Source organism: Cyclopterus lumpus, chromosome 17, assembly GCF_009769545.1.
Source record: "Cyclopterus lumpus isolate fCycLum1 chromosome 17, fCycLum1.pri, whole genome shotgun sequence".
Taxonomy (NCBI): domain Eukaryota; kingdom Metazoa; phylum Chordata; class Actinopteri; order Perciformes; family Cyclopteridae; genus Cyclopterus; species Cyclopterus lumpus.
The window spans coordinates 20,052,549-20,067,377 of record NC_046982.1 but is presented as its reverse complement, the minus strand read 5'-3'; the positions used below and the strand labels follow the sequence as shown (position 1 = coordinate 20,067,377).

Here is a 14,829-nt window from a genome sequence, read left to right as displayed (position 1 = left end):
TATATATGTATATATGTATATATATATATATATATATATATATATATATGTATATATGTATATATATGTATATGTATATATGTATATATATGTATATATATATATGTATATGTATATATGTATATATATGTATATATATATATATATATGTATATATGTATATATATATATATATATATATGTATATATGTATATATGTATATATATATATATATATATATATATGTATGTATGTATATATATATATATATATATGTATATGGTGGCTTAGTGTGACAAAAATCAAAAGGCATTTATATTTAACCTTGTTTCTGAAGTTGAGACAGTTCAAACAAAGATGGCAACCAGAAGTTACAGTGTGTTTGCTCATTTTAGGTGTGGGATACATTTTTCTTTAAGGAAAATAGCACTAATGCATTAAATTATGATTAAAAAAAATACATTTCTGGGATATGTTCTTCAAGCTGAGAAAGGAGGTTGTCTATCAATCTACATTTGACTGAACAAGACTTGCACAACATGACAAAACTGGACAAAAATCACATCCGCAGCATGTTTGTGTACTACCGTTAGCTCTATTTAAAGATCTAAATCTAGAAATGTCTTCAAAAGGTGAAGTGTTTCAACTTACTCTTTGTTTTTCATAAAGAAGAAAAACACCTTGCATTGCTCTGACTCGATTGTAATCACCATCCATCTCATGGTATAATGACAACGAATACATCAGAGGTCATCCTTATTTCAAAATACAGCAAAGTCACCTGACAAGATCAATTATTCAGTTGTACATATTTACAACCCGACGTGAGGAAATAATGCAACATTGTATCCCTTGTTATGCATCTCTAATCAGTGTTTTTAAAAGACGTGCACCGTCAAACTGAATAGCACTTGATTACAGGATAATGGCACCGTGTCCCAATCTGCATAACATGGAGGAACTGATAGAGGTCTTTCTAATTAGGGTGGTGTTTAAATCAGGCTTTACATACACCAATTAGGCCACCCTCGTCAACATCCTCCAAAAAGCCAGGCTCACTGGAGATGATGCACTTGGATGTGACTCACGTCGCCGACTTTGTTATTGTTCAGACACCCCGTTTTTTTTGTATTAGATGTTATCCAGTATTCTTGGTAACGATGAATGTTATTATTATGAGGGCGATGCGGTCTTTGATGGCACTAACTTTTTTCACGATTATCGTGCCCATTGTTGCATCTTGCGCCCCCCCCCCCCCCCCCCCCCCCCCCCCCCCCTCTCGTGCCCACGCCCGGTGGCACTCATCGCAGGCAGACTGCTATCCGAACACATTACGGATGGACGCATTAGTGACTGATGCAGATGCCCGGGCTGCCCCGGCTTGCCTTGTTTTTTTCGTGCGAGAGTGCATCATTAGAAACATGTTCCACTTGGCAGGGAAGCGCGTATTAACTGCAACCGCAATGAAATGAGGTGGTGATGGATGGTTAAAGTTACGCGGGGACTATTAGGTTGAAATATGAACCTCTCAATTGTCGTGATGAAACAAAGGGCTATTTGTGCGTGGTGATCAGTGCATTGAGAGACAATTGGAATCTGTAAAGACCAATTCAATACATTATAGGTAGAAGAGAGAGAGAGAGAGAGAGAGAGAGAGAGTGGGGGGCTCTGAGCTGGAAAAAAAAAAGAAAAAAAAAAAAGAGTACACAGAAAAAAGTAATCACGCTTCCAGGGAAATAGTTTTGGAGCTATACTGTTGCAATTCGAGGCTCGATAAATTCACTTATGTTCTCCAACCAAACATCCCGGAAGCATCGTGATGAGACCTGGGGGAGATTTGCAAACGGGGCATAATGTCAAAGCCCCATTGTGGACTCTGATGAGCCATATATGTGGAAGGAAACCAGTGATTGGCTATCAAAGGTGCTTTAATGGCACTGCGAGTGTGTGTGTGTGTGTGTGTGTGTGTGTGTGCGTGTGCGTGCGTGTACCTTAATGTGTGTGTGGACTGCCAAAGTCAATACGATATTAGCCACGGTGTAAATCCGAATCAGCAGACAAAGACCTGAACGCCTTCAGATGATGCCGGTAGCCAATTAAGCTCGCTCATCATCTCCCCCATCACGTTTCCATAGTGACCTCCCATCCGACCACAACCCAACACCTCGGACCCTATATCCCTCTTCGACTCCCCTCGGTGTGAATTAAAATGTGTAAATGACATATTAATTGCTCTCTACCTCCTCTGACAGGAATAAACAATAAGCTAACACATTAATGAAAGAAACCATCTGATGGATAATTGATTGCTCTGATGTCACGGGCGGCACTCTCTAAACTTAGAAAAAAGAAAAAAAAACTTTGCACTACTGTTTCAGATCCAATTGCAAACCCATTAGCATTTAATATTACTGTAATTACTGTGTACATTTCATTATGTTCTCAGTATATTAAATGACTGCTCAGTGTGGAGGGGGAGGGCTATAGTTTAATCTCTTTCTGTATTACTGTGTGCCACAGTACTCAAAACAGCATTAAGAGGCGCATAATTAGAGGGAACTAATTGCCTATGATTGCATAAATTAAAGCGGCTCGCTCTCATCAGGCCTGTTGCTGATGTCCGGCCTCAAGAAGGTTGACCACAGTGTGGAAAACCTCTGGTGGGTAATGTGAGGAAACCAAAGATGTAATATGTCCACAGGGGGAAGGGTGTGTGTGTGTGTGTGTGTGTGTGGGGGGGGGGGGGGGGGGGGGGTTACTACTGCTGATGTTTTTCAGAGTTTTTCAGAGAAAAAAGAAACACGGATGCCTACCATTTGAGAAATGAATTTATCGAAGTCGCATGTCTTTTTTTCCCCATTAGTGAGTGTTTAGTTCAGCGTTTTAAATAATTGCGTTACCAGGAATGATATTTAAAATACATTTGGGAGTCAATGAGGCGGGAAAGTGCCTACATGTTTTGCTGATGACACCCGGGCCATTTGGAAGACATCAAAGTAGAGAGGAGGTAGCCCAGATGCATATTATAAACTCATTATGTGTATCATTTAAAAAGGATGTACTCCAGGAGCAAAAAAAAACAAAAAAAAACAAATATTCCTAGTCTCTCTTCTCTTCTGGTAATGTGTGTTTTCAAAGTTGAAACTCTTACTCGCCTTCAGTTTAATGTGGCGTCTATTACCAAACTGTAACATAAAATAAATGACCTTGATTTCCATACCGGAAACAGTCGTTAAAAGGTATAGATGAGACGCAGCGAAATGGGGATGGGAGGTAAAAAAAAAAAAAAACCTCTTCCACGAGCAAAAGAAAATATCACGTCTATCAACACCTTGTGTTTGAGGGCTTCACGTGCATTGTGATGGACTCCCGGATAAACAGAGGTTAAAACATATGAGCGATTCTGTATATACATTGTGTGTTCCAATGCAGCACATTTTAATATAAATCAGTCTCAGAGAATCCATCAGAGTTTAAAGGATGGGAGCAGTTTTTTTTTTTTTTTTGCTGCCGGATAGAATTTTCTATACCAATGCGTTTTTGGAAAAATGACGGTCCATCAGTCAAAAGAGATGTTTGTCAGATGCCAGAGCGAGTAGGCTTTGGAGGCTTAATTACGTGCCGTCCCTCCGCCATCACGACGCCGCACGTGGGGCAGAGTGACACAGCGGTTGCCAGTCGTTCAGCCTAATGTGCTAAATGCAGGGAGCCGTGTGGATACATAAAAATCCATTAAGGCTGCTTGAAATAAAATAGAAGAAAAAAATAAATAAAAAATACTGAGCAGAAAAATACATTTTGCCAACACATACTCGCTGGGGGTGGGGGTGGGGGTGGGGGGGGGGGGGCTTAAAATAAGGGCATTGCCATTTGCTCTTCTTCTCCAGGGCTGCAATTTAACCCTGAAAGTTGTGCCCGATGTCCAAAAGCCACCTATTAACTTTTTGGAGTTTAAGTTCAAAAGCCGTGCTGGCAAACGATTTATGTTGCAACGTCTTCACGCTTTAAACTGTTCTTGCTCATTCGGAGTACAAGAGGCGGAAATATATCTGCAATAACATATATAGTTAATCCAGAATGTTAGTTAATCGTGCACTCACAAAAGTGACTCCTGTGTTAGCTGCTCTGCACCGGCTCCCTGTAAAATCACAAGAATCACGTTTAAAATATTCTATTACCATATTGCTCCACTAGAGAGCTTGTAGTACCATATTGCCCCACTAGAGAGCTGCTCACTAAATGCGGGGCTACTTGTGGTTCCTAGAGTCCTAAAAAGTAGGATGGGAGCCAGAGCCTTCAGTTATCAAGCTCCTCTTTTATGGAATCAGCTTCCACTTTCAGTCCTGGAGGCAGACACAGTCACCACATTCAAGAATAGACTTAAGACTTTCCTGTTTGATAGTGCTTATAGTTAGGGCTGAATCAGGTTTGACCTGGTCCAGCCCCTTGATATGCTGCTATAGGCTTATAGGCTGCTGGGGGATGTTTTAGGATACACTGAGCACCTATCTCATCTTCTCTCTCTACTTATGGATGGATTTACATCTCTCCATTGCACCTTATTAACTCTGCTTCCTCCCCGGAGTCTTTGTGACTTCTCAGAGGGTCACATGACATCTATTGCTTCTGTCCACCCGGGGAGAGGGATCCTCCTCTGTTGCTCTCCCGAAGGTTCCTTCACTTTTTTTTCTCCGTGAAATGTTTTTTGGGAGTTTTTCCTGATCCGAAAATTTGTTATTTTTGTATATTTGGGCTAAAATAAACTGAATTGAATTCGAATTGAATATATTTGTTATATATAGATATATATTTCTTTTTTAAGGAAGCACACCTCCCACTTGTCGCCGATTCAAGTTCTGTCTCATAAGATGCGATGCGATTGCATAAATATGTGTTCTGTCGCCTTCTTCAAACAGCGTGCATCGTAGTTACAAAACAACTCATTTGTACTTGCAGCCCGACGGAGACACTTCATGGCTGTAACTTCAGCTGGAGGCGAGTAGGAGAGGCTCGAGTGGCTGCGTGTGAGACATAAAAATAGCATTACTTGTCACACTCCGGGGAGGGTCTCGTACCGAATATCAAAAAACAACTCTGTGAACCAAACCCGTGAAGAGCCGGCGGGCACATAGTGGACATCAGGCCAAGGGGAGGAAGAAACAACAACAGAAGCTGAGAGACGGGCCTTAATCCCACCCACACATCCCACACACACACACACACACACACCAGGGGAAACATTCAGCATGTCGGGGGGCAGCTTCGTCTTCACGTCCACGGCCTTGCGCTCCCTGGAACTGGACGGCGACATGCTGGAGAGACACAAGCACAAGAAGCAGCTGACCGGCCATCACTTCAACCGCTACATGCTGAAGAAGGAGATCAGGGACCGGGCGCCGCTGAGGTCCGGCACTTTGCCGCCGGCCCTCTGCCAAGACGCGGTGGTCCAGAACGCTCTGTACACCGGAGACCTGGAGGCCGTGCAGCACCTCTTCCCCCGAGGAGCCACGGCCAACCTCATCATCGAGCCACAGGGAGGGGACATGCGCTGGGTGCCCGCAGGCGACGGTGAGAGGCAACATTGTGTCATTCATTGGATGCTGTATACCATTTGGTGCACGGCGATGGGACTTTATATTGATTTCCTGGAGATTTGCATTCCAAAATGAACAAAAGTGAGACACACAAAAAAAGTAAATCACTGCTTTGAAACTTCAATACGCAAACTGCAAGTCATATGTCGCTAGTGCCGGTATTTAGAGACACAGCGATGTGATATTTATAGGAAAGAACACGAGGCAATATTTATAGAAACCCTCATGCGTCCACCGCATAAACAAACTCGAAGGGTTGGCTTCAGTCGGGCCCTGTAACTGAAGAATGGACAGACTCACATTTTAAGTTCTGGCTTGTTGAGTTTCCTGCAAATGTATGATCAAGACTCCCGAGTTAAAATGTCGTATATATGAACACATAACGCAAATAATGGCTCATTAACTACATTACGACATTAACAACGTGCTTCTCCTAAACTTCACGAGTGCCAGAGAGAATTGTCCGGGTGACCTCAGTGAATTAGCTGAATCGGCATGTGACACACCAGGTCACCGGCCTCACCGGGTCAAGCTGAATATCACATAACACCCGCCTGAAATAGCCCCATCTGCACAAACAACCATCACAAAGCGCGTATTTCCTCCAGGATAAACCAGCCTACTTAAGCTTTTAGATTAATGCAGAAAATAAGCTAAAAATTATGATTCGTACACCTTTTATTCAGTGAGATAATTTTTTTCCGCAAATAAACACCACTTTATTGATTTCTGGAGCGCGAATACAATTGTATGAGGTGGAAGGCTAACGTGAGGCTGTAAACGATCGCTTGTTAGCGACCGGCCATTTTTTTTTTTAAGAGACGATAAAGCTTCAAAAATTCCATTTACTGCCGTCTTTTATGTCGTAGAAGTAAAACGTTCAAATATCTTAAACTCGTGTTAACTGCAGGCTTTATTTCAGGCATCTAACCCATTGAGAAAAACTATACATTTGAGTCGAAGGGGATATAGGAAGTGTTGAGTATTTTATTGAGTGTTGGGAAAAGTCACGAAAACCATTCATTCTTTGACAATGTGACAGCATTCTTGGATTACATGCATATTTCCAGGGCTCCCTCCCGCGGGTGGAGCTCAAAGTCGACTTTGTATTTGCCCCTCTGCCGCTGGCAGGACTTTGGTCCATGAGCTACGAGCAGGAGCTGACCACGCCGCTTCACATCACGGCGGGCCGAGGCTTCGCCGACTGCCTGAGGCTGCTGCTGCAGCGGGGGGCCGATGTGGACCAGGCGCCCGGGGGCACCACCGCCCTGCACGAGTCCTGCGAAAGCTGCCAGCCGGAGTGTACCAAACTGCTGCTGGTCCACGGCGCCAACGCCAACGCCGTCACCGGAGACGGCTTCATGCCTTTGCACGTTTGCACAAACCCCGAATCTTTCGAGTGAGTAAAGTGGAAACGCGTGTTGTCGAGTCGAGAGGTCAGCGGACTCACACTTTAGTTATGACATCTGCTCGCTGCTTGTTTTTTGGTCATAAACTATACTGGTCGTACCAGACTCAAGCCTGGACGCCGTTATTGAATTTAAGTATGCTTTAATGAGAAGAATACTGTGCTATAACCAGAGATTGGTGACATTATCAACCATGAGCTAAGTTGCTGGTCGTGACAGAGCAAGAAAGGCCGCAGCAGCAAAACCTGTGGATTGAAATGAGGGTGCTTTTATTGCAGATTAATTTGTTTCTGAGAGACGCGTAGTCTCACTGTTGAGGGCGCAAACAGAGAAGAACGTGGAGAATTGGTGCTGGAGAAATGCATGAAATGTAATGAGTGTCTGCCTCTCAACGTGGTGCAAAGAGCCTCCGACAATCAACACATTCAGGGTAATGCTTTGTCTGGAAATAACCGTAATCACATCCATATCCATGTTCATGGATATCTGGTTTAAAACCAAGTTAGATTCACACATTTGGAACATGGCGTGTGGTGTTTATGAAGATGGCACTTCCTCCGGTAGGGATAGTGGGGACAACTGAGCTCCCGTTTGCGTGGGAATACAACTCGCAACCTCTTGTCTGCAGATGTGCCAAGAGCCTGCTGCAGTACGGAGCGGCGATCACCGGCCGCACGCTGGACGACGACGACACGCCGCTGCACGTGGCGGCCAGCCACGGCCTCCCGCAGCACGTCGAGCTCTACCTGCGCTACGGAGCCGCGGTGGACAAGCGGAACGGCGAGGGCCTCACGCCCCTCATCGCCGCTTGCGCGCGACCCCAGGAGGTGCAGGAGCTCGAGCGCTACTTCGAGGTGTGCCGGATGCTGGTGGGCGCCGGGGCCGACGTGCACGCCGCGGACCGGGACAAGCACACCCCTCTGCACGTGGCCTGCAAGAACGCCAACGCGGACGTCGTGGATCTGCTGCTGGCCAACGGAGCGCGCGTTAACGACATGGGGTACGGCGGCGAGGCGCCCATGCACAACATCCTGAAGGTGGCGTGCTACAAGGGTTCCCATCGGCCCGAGAGGATCGTCCGAGCGCTGCTCAACCACGGTTCCATCCGGGTGTGGCCTGGAGCTCTGCCCACGGTACAGGACGCCGCAAAATGAATGAAGTATAACGAACGTGTGCACATGCGATCCATGTCAGCCAAAGCATGCAAAAACACCGGTTTGAACTATAGTGCATGGAGCAATTATTCATCAAGGTGTGTCGTTTTGCATAATCAGCTCGTTCTGCACATGTGACACCTTGAGGAGGAGTCTGGAACACGCTCAGTTGTGTCCTCACACTGTTCCAGACTTCACAACTTCACGTTCAAATCATTTCCCCGTTTCATGACACAACATGAAGTGTTGCACTCTGCGGGAAACAGACTACAACCATCAGTGAACCCACGTGCACCAGACAAAATGCCTGGTTCCTAATTAGGCAAGTGTTAATAGGAGATTAATTAGCACTAATTGCATAATTTCCAGTTAAACCCCTGGAGGGAAGACCAATCTGTTCATTTCACAAGTGTTTAATTACTTTATTTCTCCAGTTTCTATGGAGTCACGGGGCTCGCTCGTGAAACTTAAATGATGATTGTATGAACCCGTGCTCCGTGTCGTGGTGTTTGTACTTCGCAGGTTCTGAAGCACTGCTGTGGGTCTCCACGCGCCATCGAGGTCCTGCTCAACGCCTACAGCCGCCTCAAAGTCACGGACGCCTGGGTTGAGTCCGTGTCCTCGGAGGCGCTGAAGGCAAGATGGTTCAAGCATTCATTCATAAAGTTAGACACATGTTTTTAGGTAATACTAAGAAGGCAAAAGTGATATCAAGTGATGTGGTTTTGTTCCTCCAGGAGCACCGAGAGTTCTACGAGTCCGTCTTCTCGTTGGCACAGACTCCTCGCGCCCTGCAGCACTTGGCACGCTTCAGGGTCAGGGTCTTCCTGGAGGGCCGGGTGCACAAGGTGGTCCCCAAACTGGAGCTGCCCACCTTCATCAAGAACTACCTGCTCCTGGAGTACAGAGACTATGTCCACTGAAGATGTGTGTGTGTGTGTGTGTGTGTGTGTGTGTGTGTGTGTGTGTGTGTGAGTGTGTGTGAGTCCTGATCAAGCCCCATGATTTATTTAAATAGTGGCACCAAGCAGCTGCTGGTTCTCCAGCGACACGTTGGTTGTTGTACCACTAGAGGGAGCTATTGCCTAGAGTTGATCAAACACATGGCAGGTATACCATTTGTTTTATATTTTAATATATTTTACTTCTTCTTTTTTGTACTTAATGCACTTGATATCAAAGAGGCTCAGACACTTTTGTTTATAATACTTATTATGGTATAGTTTGATGTTAATGGGACACAGTGACAAGGTGTTGTACATTGAGGATTGCTTTAACATATTTGCATAAATAATTATTCCCATCGGTATTATTGTAATTAGGCGTTTTCTATTTTAATAATATATGCTCGATGTAAAATAAAAAAATATTCCACCATGGCATTGTCTGGTCATTGTTGATTTATTATTTCGGTTTTCTCTCGTGCTTCTTGTTTTTCTATACTCTCGGTTTGTATATCAATAAAATAAAATGCATTTATTTTTCCACCGGATTGAGCAGTTGTTATCAAACTACACTGTAAATATAAAGAAGTTCGACTTTAAAAACGAGCTGAAACTAAACTAAATCCTGTGGAATAACGAGTGTGATTCGTGCTTTTATCAAGAGGCTCTGATAAAGTTACTCAACTGGTCATATGATTCAGAAATAAATAAATAAAACATGATTTGGGAAGTTGCACCTGTCTGTCAGTCTCTCGGACATCAAGGAAGAAAAGGTGAAGTAGGAGTTATCATTATGGTCACGTGTTAATTATCTGCTGGCTTAATTTCATAAATTGTATAATGAAACAACAGCAATATTTTTTCAGCACTTCGTCTGATATTATATATACATATATTTGTTTTTTTATATAACAGGCGATTTCCTGTTGGGCCTATTTAAGACATATTGAAGACCAGAAATTAGATTTAAATGACAAATATCCTATATAAATCTAAATTGACCACACACACAAAAAAAAAACATGATTAATACAACATGTAAAGAGGAGTGCTCTCCAAAAGAAAAGGGAGAGGAGCTGAGCAAATGGTTTCAATAGATCAGAGAGAGGTGCTGCTGCAGTCACTTGCAATTATAAGAATTAGCCTGGCCGGGCCCTCCACTGCTAATCAGAGCCGGTGTGATATGTTTATGTCCTCGTGCAATCAGGCGACCAGTTGGAGAGCCCGGGCACCCAGGCCTCAATAGGGCTAATCATCATCAGCTCCCATTGCCATTTAAAAAAAGGTGAAATGATCTGCGATTAAACCTCTGCTTAAAGAAAAGATAAGAGATTCTTTTTTTGTATGTCTCTTTGGATCAGGAATACATTACAACTGTGTGCATAAATGTGTGCATTATTTAACTTAATATATATATATATGTATTTATATTTACACACACATATATATATATATTTATAAATATATACATATATGTATATATATATATATATTTATAAATATATACATATATATAAATATATAAAACAATATATATATTTATAAATATATACATATATATAAATATATAAAACAATATCTATTTATATTTATAAATATATATATAAATATATGTGTAAATATAAATACATATATATATATAAAGTTAAATAATGCACACATTTATGCACACAGTGGTAATGTATTCCTGATCCAAAGAGACAATATATATATATATATATATATATATATATATATATATATATTCATTTATTTTATTTGTGTAATTTGTGTAAACGTTAAGGGAGGATTTACGTGACAGCTGACCGGTGAGAGACGTTAAAAGTTTATCATTCACAGCTCTTTAAATAAATTCCCCGGAGTTCAAACAACGTGGAATCACTCAAATTTGACTTTGGCCCACTCTTGTGTCCGCGTGCACACCGCAGTTGACCTCGCATAAACGCCTTTTATCCCAATCTAATTTGGCGCAGAGTATCTCTCTCCAGGGAACAATTGTTGCGGCACTTCTCTCTCTTTTCTTTTTTTACTTCTTTCTCTTCCTGAAGCCCAACGCATTGTTTTTAGCCGCAGAGAATGGGCCAGAGAGCGGAGAAACATCTGCCTCTCCTCCCTCCCTCCCTCCCGGCTCCGATGCCCATCGGCCCCGATATCACCCAAACAAAAGTCACCGTTGTTTTACTCCGTCCCTTGAATCCAGAGTAATTACTTATCATCAATCAAAATTAATAATAGCTGATTGGGTTGGTGTGGTCAACGATTATAGAAGGGGAAGGGCTGGAGCAGTCTCTCACACCGTTTTGAAGTCAATGGTGAACCTGGCAAAAGGGAGGAGGAGGAGGAAGAGGAGGAGGAGGAGGAGGAGGAGCAGGGCTTTGCGGAGGGGGGGGGGGGGCGACCCGTCTATTTGGTCTCCACTGGGAAACTACCGCCTCTCAAGACGGCCAAAAAGTCAGAGGCTGAATAAGGAAATGAAGCGTAATTTGAGGAAGATGGATGAGCCCCCAGGGAAACACCCCCTTTTCATTCCTCTTGTATTGCAGATGATAACCAATGCGCTCTCGCCCTCTCTCTCTCTCTCTCTCTTTACGCGCGCGCGCACGTACGTAGCCACATATTGGAGAGGGGCTGGGGGAGGAGTTGGAGAGAGAGAGAGAGAGAGAGAGAGAGAGAGAGAGAGAGAGAGCGAGTGTTTATGTCTGAGTGTGTGACAAATAAGAGGGTTAGGGTAGCGGCGGGGCTCACAACAAAGCGCCCGGACCGCCCGACGCATACAGAGCGCAGAGATCCGGAGAAAGCAGTCCACTTCCCGGGGATGACAGCACGCCAGAGGATCTACTTTACGCTCACTCCGCCTTTGCACTGAAACTTTTTTTTGCGCCGTCGCCGAAGGGGAAAAAAAAAAATTATATTAAAAAAAAAAGGACACCTGCCTTTCAAGTTTACGGCAAATTTAAAAAAAAAAAAAAAAAGTGTTTTTCCTGCAAACATGCAGAGACCAGGCGGCCATGGGACGGCGTTTTCAATCGACTCCCTGATAGGGACTCCGCAGCCCCGACCGGGACACCTGCTGTACACGGGCTACCCGATGTTCATGCCGTACAGATCGCTGGTTATCCCGCAGGCTTTGACCCACTCGCCTCTATCGTCTGGTATACCTCCACTCGCACCTTTGGCTTCTTTTGCGGGACGGCTCACCAACACGTTCTGTGCCAGTTTGGGACAAGGGGTGCCCTCCATGGTGGCGCTCACCGCGACCATGCCGAGCTTCTCGGATCCTCCGGACAGTTTCTACCCTCCGCAGGAGCTCCCAGGTCCCCGTGTAAGCGCCGCGGACCCCGGAGCGAGAAGGCAGGAGAGCCCGCACTCCGATGAGCGCCACAGCCGGGACAAGGGCTCCGAAAGGCTCAACTTCTCGGAAACTTTTCAAACAATATCAGGTAAGCTCGGGACATAAAGTGACTTTATTTATGGCATTTCATCAGCTTGCAAAACGCTCACGTGACCGCTGTGAGAGGTTGTTGGCCCATGTTTTGGTGTCAGAGATGCCAATTAAAAGGAAAAGGAAAAACGCATCTTACATCAGTTTTGCCATCGTGGCATAATTATTAATGATACGTGTATTAGAGCTCAGATTCATGGGGAGGCAACCTGGTGACAATTAAACCCTAAACTATGTCCTTCCAGATACAATAATTGTTTTTATTGACATGAATTCAGAATTATTCGTCATACTATTAGAACAAATTGGAGGGCATGTTTAAAAAAAAAAAAAAAAAAAAAAAAACGTTTTAAGGAAACTTCAGTCGGAGATGAAGTTGCCAGAAACAGTTGCAGTGTGAAAACTTACAGAACAACGCACTGTGTCAACAGGACAGCTGTAAAAAGGCCCACAGGGAGTCGAGTTATGTAATATAAACATTTGGAGAGTTTTCAGCTCCTCTGTTTTTGGATATTATCTCTCCCAGCTCACTAAAACACACGCACACACACACACACACACACACACACACACCATGATTGATGTATAAGGGTTTGGGGACACGTTGCGTAATGGTCGCCCCTCGTAGACTCAAGTGACTCAACGTGGACGTCGTCCGTTTCTTCTTTCCCCCCCCCCCCCCCGTTCAGGTGAGACCAAACTGTACAGCTCGGACGACGAGAAGCTGGACCTCAAATCCTCCGCGGACACCGCGTGCAGCGACCGGGAGGACAGCTCCGCGGACAGCGAGAACGAAAGCTTCTCGGACGGCAACAACTGCGGCTCTCTGTCCCAGAAGAGCAAGCTGAAAGCCGGGTCGCAGGATGCGCTACCGACCGGCGGCTCGGCGGGGAAGAGCCGCCGGAGACGGACAGCTTTCACCAGCGAGCAGCTGCTCGAACTCGAGAAGGAGTTTCACTGTAAAAAGTACCTTTCGCTGACTGAGCGCTCGCAGATCGCGCACGCGCTCAAACTGAGCGAGGTGCAGGTGAAGATCTGGTTTCAGAACCGCAGGGCCAAGTGGAAACGGATCAAAGCCGGCAACGTCAACAACCGGTCGGGAGAGCCGGTGAGGAATCCCAAAATCGTGGTGCCCATCCCGGTGCACGTCAACAGGTTCGCCGTGAGGAGTCAGCACCAACAGATAGAACAAGGGAGCAGGCCATGAACTCGAGATCTCAAAATATGAATAATAATAATTAAAAAAGAAACACTTACATTGACTCTTATCTTCCACTGATTCGTTGAACGCATGAAGCACAAACATGGAGGATTCAAATTTTTGTGATTTTTTTTTTTTGGAGCGGAGAAGGTTTGCTCGTGGACAGATCAATTATTTGGCAATATGCTGTCATTTTTTATTTTTATTTATTGCTGTGAATATGTAAATATAAATGGGTAAAAATTGGTACAAATGGGCACTACGAGAGGAGACTGTTTTTTTTTTTTTTTAAAGTATTTATATGTTGGGCCAAAATGTTCTGTTGGTTTTATGTGCATGTCCTCATTTTGGTGAAGAATAATTTTTTGTTTGTTTTGTTGTTTCGTACAATTTGTTGACCACATTTGCATGTAAGACGTTTTTTTTTTAATTTTAAATTTTTTTAACTTTTTGTTTGGCAACTGAAGGAACCACCTTTTGACAGCTTATTTGTGGAGGAAAAAAAAAGAAAAAGATGGAAATAATGACCAAACAAGGGACGACTGTAAAGTATATTGACCTAATAAATCGCTTTATACGAAAGTTGGAATCCAGATTGTATTATTATTGTTCAGAAGGGGAAGAGCAAATATGATTTTTTTTGTTTTATGGTATGGGAGTTTATTTTATCCATGCTAAAATGAAAAAAATGAAAATGTAGCGACTCAGTATATCCAACATGCGGCCAGGCGGCTATTTTGATATTATTTACCCATAAATAAAAGAAAAATCCTAAAAATTATTCAACATTTTAACACAATATCACCCTATAATTTCAACATTTATGAAAGCTTTCACGAAGCGTTGCAACTGAAAAGTTCGCCCACATTTGAACGTGTTAATTACACTCGTGTTGGTTTTAATCACTTGAGTTTATAATTTATTTCTCCCTAAAAACATCAGTATACCTGAAAGAAAGAAAAAAAAAATCTTTAAAATAAAAAAATACAGCAGCATGAATGGATTCCTCTTCAGGAGGCCATGTTGTCTCAAGTGGAGGGATGGATCCTCATTAGACTGAACATTCAACACTATAATGAATTTATATCTATCAGTCACCATGACA

At 43.6% G+C, this 14,829-nt stretch overlaps 2 protein-coding genes across 2 annotated transcripts; both read left to right on the top strand.

Annotated features, from left to right (window-relative positions):
* The first annotated feature begins 5,226 nt into the window (after positions 1–5,226).
* On the top strand, positions 5,227–9,060 carry asb10 (ankyrin repeat and SOCS box containing 10). Its single transcript, XM_034556262.1, has 5 exons — positions 5,227–5,548; positions 6,706–6,973; positions 7,612–8,116; positions 8,660–8,773; positions 8,875–9,060. Exons 1-5 carry the CDS (start codon positions 5,227–5,229, stop codon positions 9,058–9,060), a joined length of 1,395 nt encoding a protein of 464 aa, XP_034412153.1.
* Positions 9,061–11,817: 2,757 nt separating this feature from the next.
* On the top strand, positions 11,818–14,302 carry gbx1 (gastrulation brain homeobox 1). The gene is made up of 2 exons (XM_034556030.1): positions 11,818–12,521; positions 13,213–14,302. Exons 1-2 carry the CDS (start codon positions 12,071–12,073, stop codon positions 13,728–13,730), a joined length of 969 nt encoding a protein of 322 aa, XP_034411921.1. The 5' UTR covers positions 11,818–12,070; the 3' UTR covers positions 13,731–14,302.
* Positions 14,303–14,829: the final 527 nt, after the last annotated feature.

Bases quoted from the DNA above. Each gene is read 5' to 3' on its own strand.
- asb10 (XM_034556262.1), top strand. From the start codon at position 5,227: ATGTCGGGGGGCAGCTTCGTCTTCACGTCCACGGCCTTGCGCTCCCTG. The intron at 5,549-6,705 runs GTGAGAGGCAAC...TGCCGCTGGCAG, and splicing joins CTGGGTGCCCGCAGGCGACG to GACTTTGGTCCATGAGCTAC. The intron at 8,117-8,659 runs GTACAGGACGCC...TGTACTTCGCAG, and splicing joins GGCCTGGAGCTCTGCCCACG to GTTCTGAAGCACTGCTGTGG.
- gbx1 (XM_034556030.1), top strand. From the start codon at position 12,071: ATGCAGAGACCAGGCGGCCATGGGACGGCGTTTTCAATCGACTCCCTG. The intron at 12,522-13,212 runs GTAAGCTCGGGA...CCCCCCGTTCAG, and splicing joins AACTTTTCAAACAATATCAG to GTGAGACCAAACTGTACAGC.